This window comes from Eublepharis macularius, chromosome 2 (genome assembly GCF_028583425.1).
Source record: "Eublepharis macularius isolate TG4126 chromosome 2, MPM_Emac_v1.0, whole genome shotgun sequence".
Lineage (NCBI taxonomy): Eukaryota > Metazoa > Chordata > Lepidosauria > Squamata > Eublepharidae > Eublepharis > Eublepharis macularius.
Window position 1 is genome coordinate 74898402 of NC_072791.1, and position 14642 is coordinate 74913043.

Genomic DNA, 14642 nt, shown 5'->3' on the forward strand with positions numbered 1-14642 from the left:
CTCTGTGTATCATATTTATTAACCAACAAGCTTTTATAAACAAAGATTGTAGGCTTTGTTTTCTGTGTTGATTCAACTGGAGTTTCCAGAAGTGGGAGTGATTCTGAAACATTCAAAGCTGCATGACCATATTTAAATACCAACTAATGTTGCAATTGGAAATATTGCCATTCAGCAAAAGTTGGCAAATCATATCTAGACCTCAGCTGAAGGCTCTGCCTGTTAGCTCAAAAGAACTGAATAACTTCTTGGTCAGGCAGGCCTAGGGATTGCAAAGTAATTTCTCTAACTACCTATCCCTTGTGGGCCCGCTCAGGCTATGCACTGTCCATTCTTAAAAACAGGCCTTTGTAGGCTTTGCACATTTATGACCAAGCTGTTATTAGCATCTAGGCCATTGATGCAAGGCATAATTTTCTTGTAATATGATGAACTAGTAGACAACAAGTTATCCTTCATTAAACATTCATAATTTCAACATGAAAACCAAAATTTGGCTTGATTCTAAAGAAAAGAAATAATGCAAGCATTCTTTTTTGTATTAGATTAGTGTGTAAAACTTGGTATTTAATTAAATTTTGTACTTTGGACCTGGCCCAGCAAGCCACTTAAGTACATCTTGATTTCATCTGTGAGATACACTTCCTTGAAAGCAATCCTAGATTGTAAAGGAGAGCAAGGACTCCCTGTGATTTGAATACGTTCTAGACTGAAGTTTTTATAAGGGCAAAAGTTTAGAGATATTTTCTTTAGCCACTCCTCTTTATAACATAAAGGAAAATTCTTATGGAGCAAAGTAATGTGCAAGTCAACTAACATTAGGAAGAAGTTACCTGGGGCAAAAACTGGTCTCCAGTCATGTTTTTCTTTTGTTATTATCTCTATTATATTTGTTTTGACTAATTTAATTTATAATCTGGCTAGACTGGGGAGACACAACCAAATTCACTGGTTCATATTTTAATTTTATAGTCAACCTGTAACTTTATAATGATCCACAATTTGCTTTCATGCCTACACTGCAATCCTAAAAAGAGTTACTCTAGTCTAAAGCCATTGAAATCAGTGGGTTTAGACTGGTGTAACTCTTCTTAAGATTGTGCTGTTATTCAGGTATAGTTGTCTTACAGCATCTCTTCTTTTTGTTTAGGAAAACTAGGAAAATAGAAGTCCTTGTTCAGTTGTATCTACACTATTGTTACCTTTAATCAGCACTCAAACAGTCTCTCCTCATGTCAGGATGTTGTATTTCTTCACACTTGGGAAATACAGCATAGCTACTGTTCCCATTATGTGATGATGAAGGAACAGTGAATATTGCTTGGAGTTGTGAGGAATTTTAAAGAGTTAATTCACAAAAGAATGGGACAGGTATTCTTTTCACAATGAGGTGGTCTCAAATAACTGAACTGTAGTAGCAGCTCAAATATAACTTGCCGTTCCTTAAAAGTAAAGTGCCTTACCTTTCAAACCAGGCACCCCAGCAGCAGGGACTATGGTCTCTCATTCTCTTACACCATCAGGGTAGCTTGTGAGGAGTGGGAATTATTGTCCTGAACTCCATGATACTAAAACACTGCAACCTTCAGCCTAATAGGGATAACAAAACTTGAGAAGTCAGCAAGGGTCTCCTCTGACTTTATATAACTGCTTACGGCCAGGCTCCTTATTCTGACAAAACTTGCCATGCAGTCTGAGCTGCTCACAGACTGCTTGGAGACTTGATTTAACCTCTGCTGAGTTGCTGCTGACTAGCATACCTGCCTACTTCCAAGCCCCTAGTCCTGACAGTTTATCATCAGTTCTTAACAGATGAATTGTGGTCCATATCTGAGGTAAAACCCATTCTAAGGTGAGTCATGTCCAACAGTGCAATGATTGTTTAAATGAGGAGAAAGAGGGAAGATGACAACAGAATAAAAAAGAGGAGAAAGACCTACCTATGTAGTAACAAAAACAGGTCCAACAACAACAATAACATTCGATTTATATACTGCCCTTCAGGATGACTGAACACCCACTCAGAGTGGTTTACAAAGTATGTTATTATTATCCCCACAACAAAACACTTTGTGAGGTGGGTGGGGCTGAGAGAGTTAGGCTGTGACTGACCCAAGGTCACCCAGCTGGCTTCAAGTGGAGGAGTGAGGAATCAAACCCGGTTCTCCAGATTAGAGTCCCGTGCTCTTAACCACTACACCAAATTGTTGTAGAATGGAGTTAAAGGTGATTCCTAAGTCTAAGAAGCTTGAAGATAATTGCTCTATAACATAATTAATGTAAACAGTACCTAAAATAAAGTGATAGGAACTGAAGACGGAGGATTATGGAAGTGCTGGGCAAGATGACTAATGGAAAAATAAATCTTCACTGTTCTGAGTCCAGTGGCACCTTATAGACCAACAAGATTTTCAGGGTATAAGCTTTGACTCTTATCAATGAAAACTTTGTTGGTCTATAAAGAAGCCACTGAACTCAAATCCTGCAGTTCTACTGCAGACGAAGATGGCTACCTACCTGAGACTATCGTTATGGATATGTGATTTTTCTCCCTGTGTTAAAACTGCAGTTTACAAACTGCAGAGTATAGAAAAGAGTCCAGTAGCACCTTTAAGACTAACCAACTTTACTGTAGCATAAAGCTTTCGAGAATCACAGTTCTCTTCATCAGATGCACGGAGGGCAAGAAGAAACTGGTCAGATACATAGGTGGAGAGGGGAGGGGGAGTAGATGCAATCAGTAGCTTCTGATAATGGGATCAGTTTGCTTCTGATAATGAAATCAGTTACTTCTGATAATGAGATAACCATTCATAGTCCCTATTCAACCCAAGCCTGACTGAGTCAAATTTACATACGCATTCCAATTCAGCAGCTTCCCGTTGGATTCTGTTTTTGAAAGGTTTCTGTTGAACTACAGTGACCTTTAAGTCCTTGATGGAATGTCCTGATAGACTGAAGTGTTCTCCCACTGGTTTCTGGATGTTGCCATTTTTAATGTCAGATTTGTGTACATTTATTCTTTTGCACAGAGGTCGGCTGGTTTGTCCAATGTACAGAGCAGATGGACACTGTTGGCACATGAGGGCATATATAACGTTGGAGGATGAGCAGCTGTAAGAGCCAGAGATAGTGTAGTTGACGCCATTGGGTCCTATAATTGTATTTCCTGTGTAGATATGAGGGCAGAGCTGGCATCTGGGTCTACTGCAGGGTCTGGTACCTGTGCTGGTGACTCTGCAAGCTGATTCATGGTTGTAGGTGATAAGTCGTTTAAGGTTGGGGGGCTGTCTGTAGGCAAGGAGAGGTCTTCTACCCAGGGCTTGTGAGAGAGAGGCATCATTTTCCAGGATGGGTTGTAGGTCACTGATGATACATTGGATGAGTTTGAGCTGGGAACTGTAGGTGACAACCAGTGGTGTTCTGTTGTCAGTTCCTTTAGGTTTGTCCTGGAGCAGGCTGTTTCTGAGTACTAGTCTGGCCCTGTCGATTTGTTTCCTCACTTCATTAGGTGGGTACTATAGCCCCAAAAATGCTTGTTGTAAATCTCTTAAGTGGGAGTCCCGATCAAGAGCATTGGAGCAGATACGGTTGTAACGTAAGGCTTGGCTGTAGACAATAGACCGAGTGGTATGTTTAGGATGGTAGCTGGAGGCATGTAGATATGAGTATCGGTCAGTGGGTTTCCGGTATAAGGTGGTATTTATCTGTCCATTATGTAGTTGTACAGTGGTGTCCAAGAAGTGTACCTGTTGTGTAGAGTGGCCCAGGTTCAGGTTGATAGTAGGGTAAAAGTTGTTGAAGTCCTGGTGAAATCTCTCAAGGGCTTCCTTCCCATGGGTCCAAATGATGAAGATGTCATCCAAGAATCTTAAGTACAGGAGTGGTTTCAGTGGATGGGAGCTGAGGAAGCATTGCTCCAAGTATGCCATGAATATGTTAGCATATTGTGGTGTCATGCATGTGCCCATGGCTGTGCCGTTAACCTGTAGATATAAGCTGTCACCAGATTTGAAGTAATTGTGAGTGAGTACGAAGTGGAAAAGTTCAGTGGCGAGGTGTGCTGTGGTTTTGTCCAGGATAATATTCCTGATGGCTTGCAGTCCATCTGTATGTGGGATATTGGTGTACAGAGCCTCCACATCCATGGTTGCTAGGATGGTGTCATCTGGTAGGTTGTCAATGGACTGTATTTTCCTGAGAAAGTCAGTGGTGTCTTGTAAATAGCTGGGTGTGCTGGTGGCATAGGGCCTGAGGATAGAGTCCATATATCCTGAGACTCCTACTGTGATAGTGCCAATTCCTGAAACAATGGGACATCCTGGGTTACTGGTTTTGTGGATTTTGGGTAATAGGTAGAATGTTCCTGGTCATGGTTCCTGGGGCATGTCCATATGGATACGTTCTTATATGTCAATGGGGAGTGTCTTTAATATTTTATTGAGTTCTCTTTTATATTGCTCCGTAGGGTCAGAAGGTAGTGTTTTATAGAATGTCGTGTTGGAGAGTTGTCTCTCTGCTTCCTGTATGTAGTTATGTTTGTCCATGATGACAACTGCGCCGCCTTTGTCAGCTTCCTTGATTACGATGCCAGAATTATTTTGGAGGCTATTTATGGCATCTCTTTCTGCACGGCTGAGTTTCTGCTTTAAGTGGTGTTGTTTGTCAATTATCTCAGACTGTGTACATCGACAGAAGCATTCAGTGTAAAAGTCCAATGAGGAGTTGCGGTCCTCAGGGGGTGTCTATGTGGAATTCTTTTTTCTGGAGCTTTGTAATGATGATTGTGCATTGCTGGGTTGGGAGGGTGATTGCTGCGGTGATGGTGTCTGTTCAGTGCTTTGTTCATCGTTTTGTTCAGAATGGTTGAAAAATTCCTTCACAGTCTTAGGCATCTAAAATAGGCCTCCAGGTCTCCACAGAGTTGTATAGTTTGTGTGGGTCTGGCTGGGTAAAAAGATAGTCCACGTGAGAGGACAGATTCCTCTGCTTGGCTCAGTTTATGGCTGGAGAGATTGATAATGTTGCTAGGTGGATCTAAAGTGGTCTTGTTCCCTGTTACATGCAGGAGTTTTGAGAATTTCTTCTCCTTTTGTAATTTAGTAAGTAGTGTGCAATAGATGGTTTCTCTGGTTTTGATAAAAATCTGCCAGCTCCTGGTTAGTGTAGAGGAATTGTTTTTTTATGTAAGAGTCTAGTTCAGAGATCTCTTGCTTGATCCTTGGTTGCTTGCTGTACATCAGTCTGATGAAGTGAATTAAGAGTTTCCTGGATAAGGTGTTGCATAGTTTCTCACTGTAGTCTGTGCAGTAAGTGGATTTAAGTGAGTTCTTCACACACAGTCCCTTGGGCAGAATGTCCAGTTTTTTGCATTTAGAAAGGAAGATGATGTGTGTTTGTATTTGTGCCAGTTTCTTCATGAGGTTGATGGATTTCCTCTCCATTCGGCTGAATGCGGTTGTGATGGACAGGTCCTGTTTGAGTGACAGGTCCTGAATAGAATGTTAAGAGAGAGTGGCAGTGAAGGGCAGTTAAGACCGTTTAGAATAGTTAGTTGGGAGTTTTGGCAGTTAAGGGAGACTCTGGAAAAGAAAGTGGAGGGCTAGCAACCAGAGAAGGCCGATGTGTTTAGAGAGTTCTCTGAGGAGGACTAGTTAATGAGGTATCTGGAACGTTTAACCATTTAAGGCTGTGCAGGAGAAAGATAAAATGTGCTTCAGTAAAGTTAATTTGTTCTGTTAACCATCTGAGTCCGGTTTGATAATTCCTGGCTATCTTATACGCCCTGAGGGGAACCAGCTCTCAGCCTGTCAGACTAAGTGGCAGAGTTTGAGGAGGTGAAGTGACATTCTAGTTCCAGTTTGTGTCTGTGAGAGCTGAGGAGGATTCCATTCTGTCCAGAGAGTGAACCCGCTTCCAGCCTGAGTTCTAGCCTCATGAGAAGAGGTCTACAACACACCTACTGAGCCGGAGTGTAAGTGGTCCATATTTCTATTCACAAGGGGTGGCATCGAAGCGTGTCAGCCAGATAAGGCTGGGGGATCCGTCACAGCGGTGCTTTCCATGGTCATAGATACAGAGGAGTTAGATGTGTAACTCTTCTGGATCTGGAAACTGTATAGTGGAACTCTGGAGATCCTACAAGTTGTGGTTTCTCATTTAGAATATCTTCCAAGAGGCCCAGTCAGAGCCTCTGAGATGCACCTTAGAATGTCCTCATCGCTAGAATTCTCTGCAACATGCATTGTATGTTTTAACTGAATATCTTTGTGGGAAGCCGCCCTGAGCCTGCTTGCTGAATAAAATAAAAAATAATAAAATAAGCTGAATAAAATAAAAATAATAAAATAAAATAAAGATTCCTCAGCAGATATACAGGATTCCATAACGGACACTGGTGGTATATTTCATCTGAAGGTAAAAAGTTTGAGAACCACTGCAACAAGTTATCATAGCTGCATACTTGGTTTGCCACACTTGAGGGTCAAATCCACATTACTCATTCTAAGTCGCATGTTCCCTGCATTCCCCACGCAATCTCGAGTGCTGGTCACATTACCTCATTAAACAGACGCATTTCATTCGCATTTCTCCCGAATATGTGGTCACAGGTTTTCAACGGGAGTTTCACGGTGGCCGTGAACGGGCCAATGCGCAATTTATGCGGTTTTTTAAAAAACCACACCCCTTCCTGTCTCTCCGGCCATTCCGAGAGTTCCTATTGGCTGATTCAACTTGCAAGTGCTTCGTAGTCTGCAAAAGACTGTTTCTGACTTCATAGCATTGGATTTATTGATTATGCTGTTTCTGAATCAAATCTGGTAGTTTGAAAAATCATTTTGGGGTGAATCCATCCTCAGAACGGACTTGCGAAACTTCCTTTTTAACTGTTTTTTATTTTTTTTATTTTATATTACTGTAATATCGAAATTACGAAATATCGAAATAATGACACTCCAAGGAAGTGAAACTTCAGTAAAATTCAGGCACTGAACTGTCCTGCATAGGAAATGCCCATGAAAGCTTCCCACATGCTTCCAAATTTCCAAAAAAGAAACGGGAGAGAGCCATCAGTGCTGTCAGTGGGGGAAAGAGAGGCATCATTATCTTCAATGATGTTTCTTTATAAGGCAAGATCGAAATAATGGAAAAGTGCGCTCAAAAAAATAAAAATAAAAAATGGGCGGGAAAAAAGGTCCCGCCCCAAAAAGCGGTTTTCGAGCTGCCGTGTGACCGGAGGGATGCGCGAGAAAGACGGATTGGAAGCAGGAATGTGAATGAAGAGGAAAAAATCACGGATTGGAGGCAAACGGAAGATATCCGATAAACATGCGGGTCATGGGTGAATGTGGATTTGACCGAGGTCTCTGTTCATGTCATACCATCCATGTCCCCAAATAATCTGCCACATCTGAATTAATTCCTGTGTTAAATTTTGATTTCATTTATTTCAGCAAAAGCTAGGAATAACGTTAATATATGATTCCATAAGCAACACCATTTTCAATCATTTGTATTACAAAAGAGTTATTCAGTAATTTCAACTACTTGGCTGTACTACTAAATGCATCTATGACGGTGTTTATGAAAATAACTCCTGAACTCTTTGTTCCACCTATTGCAAGTTGAGTCATAGCTACTACTTTTCCTGACACAAACACATTTCTTCCTTTTTCCTCTATTGACAGGATATAGTAACATGGGGGTGAAAGTGAACCACTTCTGACTCATACACCAACAGAATAAGCATTTGAGTAGTGAATGAATAATTACTGCTAGACAAGGTAACAAGAAACCAAGCTATACTACAAACAGATTATCCAGTCCATATTCCTAGTAGGAAGACCACGTACATTTAGCCATTTAAAATTGGAATACCTGGGAAGAAGTGGATAGAAATATGGAGCCTTATGTATTTTCAAAATGTATTCTCTTGACTTGAATAAATATCAGTTTAAACCAGCAGTTGGAAGACACTGCAGAATTCACATGGCAAAATTGAGATCTACAAATATTGTCAGCAGTGTGCTAATCCTGTCTTTTTATTTGTCACTTTAAATAAATTACAATACTCACAATATCAGAATTGTAGACCCAGATTTCTCATGCATTAGGAACTTTGTGGAAGACTCACTGGGGTTTGCATTCATACAATGTACACTTGAAACATGGTTCAAAATCAAACTCAACCCTTTGACTAGCCATCCTTGTCTCCAAATTGTTGAGCAGTATTTCTCAAGAGTGAAAGCAGTAATAAAAGAGCTACTGAATAATTGAATTCTTTTCATCACTGAACAGTTCACATTTACAAAGGCAACAGAAGTCTCCCACTGCAGAGCTCTTGGGCTGCTTGGCAATCTCCTAAAATGATATAAGAGGTGTGGTTTTCCCTCCACCTCAATCTCACTAAACAATTTTCTGTGCTTGTACCGAGACCATGAGATCCAAAGAGACCAGGCAATAGAGGAGCAATTTACATCAACAAAGGGGATTTTGATGCACTCCTCCGAATGAGGCAGCATTACCATGTTAATAGCTTTTTCACTCACAGCCCTCTTTTTCCTAGGAGGCTGGAGACTTTTGCAAATAGGGAACAGTTCCGCTTTCCATTTTAACTGTAACAATAGCCAAGGAGCTCCTTAAACGGCATCAAATAGTAGTCTGTGAAATCCCTAACTAGCCATACTCTCCTGCCGTTTTATTAACCACCAGGCCCAAGGAACAAAAGACGAGCTTCTTGCCATTTTAGCTCTACTCGCACCTCCTAATCCTCTAGGGATGGCAAAGGGGATGGCCTGCAGAGCTACTAAATCAAACTTTTTACTATTTTTTTTGCTTCCTTCCTGCCTTCTGCAATAAAAGGAGGTTTCAGGTATGTTTTCTAATATCAGTTTATTTATGGCCTTCTGGTTTACAGAGTTGTGATGGGATTTCCCCTTTCCTCTCCCCCTAAGCCTAATTTTTCAGACAGCTGTTGTTCCTCACCAGTTCCCACACTCATCCACTTGTTCCCTTGTCACATACTTTGAATGTGCTCTCCTCCTGACACTGACTGCTGTACACAATAAAGAATGAATGGAAATGTTGCCTCTGCAGTCAGTCCATGGATCTGAGCCTATTCATTAGCACTAAAATGTTCTTCTGCCACCAGCGTAGATACCACCCTTTACCTGACATTTATCGACAAAAAATTCATTCCTATAGGCAGCTTGTGGCCTCCCTTCAGCTGGGGAAGAAACACAGCTGTGGCCTTTTTTGGGCTTCTTTCCCACTCATCTCTCCATGCAGGGACACAGACAAAAGAAAAGGATTCTTCATATAGCATATAACTAACTTGTGGAACTTGCTACACCAGGATTTGTTGATTGCCAATAGCTTAGATGGCTTTTAAAAATTCATAGAGAGTATGGACATTATCCATGATGGCTAAATTGGGTCTCTATATCTGTAGGCAGTGTACCTTTGAATGCCAGTTGCAACAGGGGTGGCTTTGGTCTCTTTGCCCCTGTGGTGGGCCTCCTGGAGCATTTGGTCAGTTGTTATAGGAAATAAGATGCAGTACCTGATGGACTATTGGGCTCTCAGGTTCTTATTGAGATCAGGGACTGGCTTCAGGCTGACACACTTCCTCTCCAACCATCCTCTCTACTCCTCCTCTCATCATCAACAATATTTATTGTTAGTCAACATACTCTAAAACAATATTAGGTGAGTGCTCACATTATAAAACAATGATGAACAGCACAATTCCTTTATCACAAAGGTACACAATCTCTTAACTGGTCCTCAGCAGCAAACATCCCCTAGGGACTCATACAGACACTTTGCCTGTCTCGCTATGTATGTGGGAATGCTTAAACAGGGATATCCTATTTTCTGCGGAGAACAGCAACTCCCTGGACATTGTCTGTTCTTGGAAACAGGCTTGGAATCAGTGATCAGGAAGATGCTGCATTCAAAGAGATGCAGGATCATGTGGTTTGGTTGTAACATCCTATAGGCAGTGAAAGCAGTGGAGGGAAGTGCACAAGTCCAAGACCTGCTCAAGATCTCACTTGAAATAGAGGAGAGGCAGGAAGTAACATTCAAACAAGGTTTATGTCCTGGCTAGCAGCTGTAAGAGCCCCCTCTCATCTCCACTGAGCTAGAGGCTGGCTAGCTTTCAGAAACCAAATAAGAAAGATTCCATTTTCAACATTCAGAATGAACCAAACACATTATTGAAACGTGTTGGCTAGAAGAAGGACTCTACAGAAAATACTTCAAGAGATGATTCAAACACTGCCTTTCTATGACTAAGGCAACAGTACATCTCCTTCAGTCTGCCTTCCCCATAGTATGTATGTTTTAATCCATCCAGCCAACATATGGATTCTCTCATAACTCTGAGTTCATGAGCCTGCCCACCATGTTTCATGCAGCTATAAAGTTTAGAACATTTCACAACTGCTGGTTCCAAAATAATAGCAAGGCAGACATTTTTTTTAATTACAAGAGCCACAATAGGCTTAACTGCCAGAAGAGAAGCCATGTTCAACAACATTTGTAATACACGCATTCATCTATGAATAGGCTAACTAATATAATTAAGGGTTTACTGAGGTCAATTTAACAAAACCTGGTGCTGACCATTGGATGATCATATACATATATGGAAGTGGAACAATAATAAGGACCTGTTCAAGTCACACTCAAAATTTTAAGATAGAATCCTCTTTCAATAGGAAATAACTGCTTTGCAAGCGACACGATAATAACACTTCAGATTTTTTTTCTTAACTCAGCACACAACACTTCAATTTAATATAATTTGAAACAGTAAAAGCTGGGATTACAACAACAAAAACTGATTCAAAAACAAACACTGAGATTCAAAACAAACACTGTTAATTTTCAATCCACGGTCTTACCTTGGAGAACCAAACCAGAATTTTCAATCGTGTATAGGAAAGATGAGAATGGAGCAACAGGGGACTTTGCAATCAGAAGCTGCAGAAATAAAAGAAAGACAAATCGATTCCTATGGTGTGCTGTTTACACTTTCAGTTTGCAGAGAAACATGAGCAACTGCAACCAACAAAATTCTAGCATACTTTCACTCAGCAGCTCCACAAAAGGTTTATGCTAATGCAGCAATATATAAATGTACCTTAGTTTTTTAGGTTTTGAACTACTGCTTCGATTTTTCCAAAGTTCAATGCAATTTGACTATTTCCTTCCTCTGAGTATGTCACAATTTGTAACACAGAATGATCTGCACAGCTGATTGCATGTGTATTCCTGCACATACAGAAGGAGAGATGAGCTGTGGCAGAACAATGAGACCCAACAAAGAAGTTTTAGTATTAAGATAAGAAAGTAGTTTCCAATAATCCCTGTGCAGGTTTCTTTTCTTAAAAGCACTCAAGGCACAAAATTGTAAGGCTGACACAAGCAAATTCTGCCTGGAATTTGTACATACACACTCTACCCCATGTGATGATTTACACATGGAAATTCTAGAATTGACACGGGTAGTTGTTGGTACTCTGAAGGTTCACTGCTGCAAAACATGTCTGCAACCCAAATTTGAAGCAGATTTCCTCATTCAGCTCTGCCCCAGGGAAAAAAGGGAAAGGAACTGGAAAGCAATTTCCCAGTCTGTGGTTTTCACAGCAGTATTTCCAACTTTGTAGCCCTAAGGGCACCGTTTAACAAGGCTGCTGATCCAAAGCATATTCTGGTTCTTTTCAGAACTCTGTTTCAATTACAGTGATGTCATACCCATTTTGCCAATGCCCAGAATATATACCAGACCTTATTTATTTCTTAATTTTTATGTATGCGTGTACATATATGTTGGAAAAATATCCTTAAGGCCTTCAAACAGCCATTGCCAAGGCCACTCTTCTGTTTGAGGATTAAAGTTCTCCAGCTTGTGTAACTCTTCTCAGCTTTGAATTCTGCCATTTCTTATTGCTCATTAAATAACACGACTCAGACATAAGTGAGAACTGGGACTTTATTACTACCATTCCAGATAATAGCCCGATTTTTAAAGATGCAGTTTTCCAATTAAAAAAAACTTTTGACTCTGAGTATAACTCAAATGGTTCACCTCTTCTGAAACCCCTTCTGAAAGACCTATGCAGTAACAAGCATAATTTAGCCAAGACCTTGAGGCTGTAGCACTCCATCTTGGTCAGGCCACAGAACTTTTTATCAACTTCTTATCAGAAAATAAAATCAAACAAATGCTGTTGCATAATGAGGCAACCACAAAGCTATGTAACCCCTCTGCCTAAAGACTTGTCTTGTGACTCCATGAGATCACCCTAACAGGATGGCCAGTGCTTTTATATCCAAAGAATACTTAACCATCAGATAGTATACCTAAACAACCTTGCTAAGTTATAGGATCAAGTCCCTGGAACAATTCCCACTGTAGTAATTTTTTATCCTTTATTAGCATCACCTAATCAAGAAAGTGTGCTAATTTAGGAGTTTAAAACTGGCAATCTAGGTTCAGTTTTACCCTGACACTGCCCTCCGCCATCACAATACTTGGACAATACTCAACTATAGGATTAGGGAACATTTAACTCTTCCATCTTGTTTTTCTACACCTTACTCCACTCTCTTCCTTGGGGACACTATACATGTGACCACATATGGGTCACATACATTAGGTATTGTCATTTAAACGGCATTTTAAAATTTGTCTTTTTGTTGCCTTTCTTTATCTCTTTTGCTAGTTGATAAAATTGTTCTTCTTCTTCTTCTTCTTCTTCTTCTTATTATTATTATTATTATTAATAACAATAATGATAATGATAATAATACTACAACCTCTTATCCTGTATTTATTAGCCTTACAAATCTCTCTTCATTACTGAAGTAGACAAGTAAAATACAAACATATACACAGCAAGTACAGCCAAAGAATGCAAGTTTAGCAACCAATGTCAATGTTTTACTTGACTAATGTGTCACTAGTAAAGCCATGCAAGGGTATGATATAAACTCAGCGGTCTGCTTCACAGAACCAGTCTGCAATGCAATTACTTTCCCTTCCTCAGTATAAATTACTGTTTTTTCCTACAAAAAAAAGCTGATGCATCCTCACAGAATTAGAATTCTTTTTCCTATCTATATTTAACCTCATTGTATGATCTAGCAATTGTCACTCAAAAGCATGGATAGTTCTAGGTTTGCCATTTAATCTATTCATGAGGCTTCAGGCAGCAAAATTATAAGAGGTTGTTTCATTGTTTAATTATTTAGACAATGTATATACCCTGCCCCTTTCTGCTTGAGGTGGCTCACAAGTGAAAAAAATACAATAAAATCATAAAAACAACAACATATCAGCATTAAACAATTAAAACATTTGAATCAGCAAGAGGAACACTGAGCATCCTAAAAATTTCTATAAAACAGTCCTCAAGCTAGAAGCAAAAAGTGGGCTAGATCCAGGATAAGGACCACATAAGGACTGCCTTTCCCCTACTCCCAGTGGCTACTCCTGAACAAATGATTCCCAGGGTTATAGAACCAGCAGAGATTAAAAGCCGTAAGTGGGGAGGAGAAAAGGAATGAAACCAGCTTTTCTCCATCTTCAATCAGTGTGGCTGTTACTCCATGTAGATCCCACAATCCTGAGAATCAAGTTTCCGGGAGTTGGAAATGGCTGGGGGTGGTGATGGTGGAGAGAAAATGGGAAAGAGCACAAACATCAGCATCTTCCACTGACTGATCATTAGAGCAAATCCTATAAAAACAAAAGATAGAACCTCTAATTTAAATACAAGTCTGGGGGAAAAGTAATATTTTGTTTGGTACCTGAAAGGAAGTAGAATAGGTGCTGAATGAGCCTCAAAAGAGAGGATATTTCAAAGTATTACTACTGAAAAAGCCTCATTTCTAGTTGCTTTACCACTTCAGATTAGGAAAAGCAAGGCTTGAGAAAAGGATCAGCCAGTGGACTGGACAGTACAGGAGGAAGTGGTCCTTCAAGGCAAGAATAAGCACTAAATTGTGCCTGAAAATACTTGGTAAAAAAAAAACCCACACACACATGATAACAGTCCTCTAGAGAGGCTGATAGAAATATGGCTTTCAAGCAGCAGATACATGGTATGATACACGTGACCATAACATACATACATATTTTTATTTTACGAAATTTATTTCCACTTACAAGTGTCACCAAGGAGACTAACAGATTAAAACACACATTAAAAAATCACTCTTTAAACCCATTAAAATCACCCCCCAACATCATTAAAACAATTAAAACGGACTCAATTAAAATACACTGAAACCACTGAAACATTCAGAAACATTGCCACTGAAACATTCAGAAAATCACAGCCTAACTGATCATGACACTATCACACTAAAATCTGAGAGGCTTGCAAACTGAACTTGAATCTAGATGGAAATATTGCTTCTGCTGCCTCTTTCCATTATAGCCTGAATCAAGAGCCTTCCCCCCCCCTCCAATTCGGAATGAAGAGACAGACACAAGGCTTGGGTACAAATTTGGGCCATTTATTGACCAAATTAAACTTAATAACGGCAAGGGCAACACTAGCGGTACAGGTCAGGACCAAGGGATCACCCCGGACCTCCTCCCCGACCTGTCTGGGCAAGTCACCCCT

The 14642-nt window shown here is 40.2% G+C and overlaps 1 protein-coding gene across 8 annotated transcripts in view; it reads right to left on the reverse strand.

Annotated features, from left to right (window-relative positions):
* The window catches only part of RAD51B (RAD51 paralog B), a 636381-nt gene that overhangs the window by 267617 nt on the left and 354122 nt on the right, over window positions 1–14642 (reverse strand). For all 8 annotated transcript variants that reach the window (XM_054971797.1, XM_054971795.1, XM_054971796.1 and 5 more), the window contains one exon: window positions 10911–10989. In XM_054971797.1, the coding sequence (XP_054827772.1) occupies window positions 10911–10989 (79 nt within the window). The remainder of the gene's footprint in view (window positions 1–10910; window positions 10990–14642) is intronic.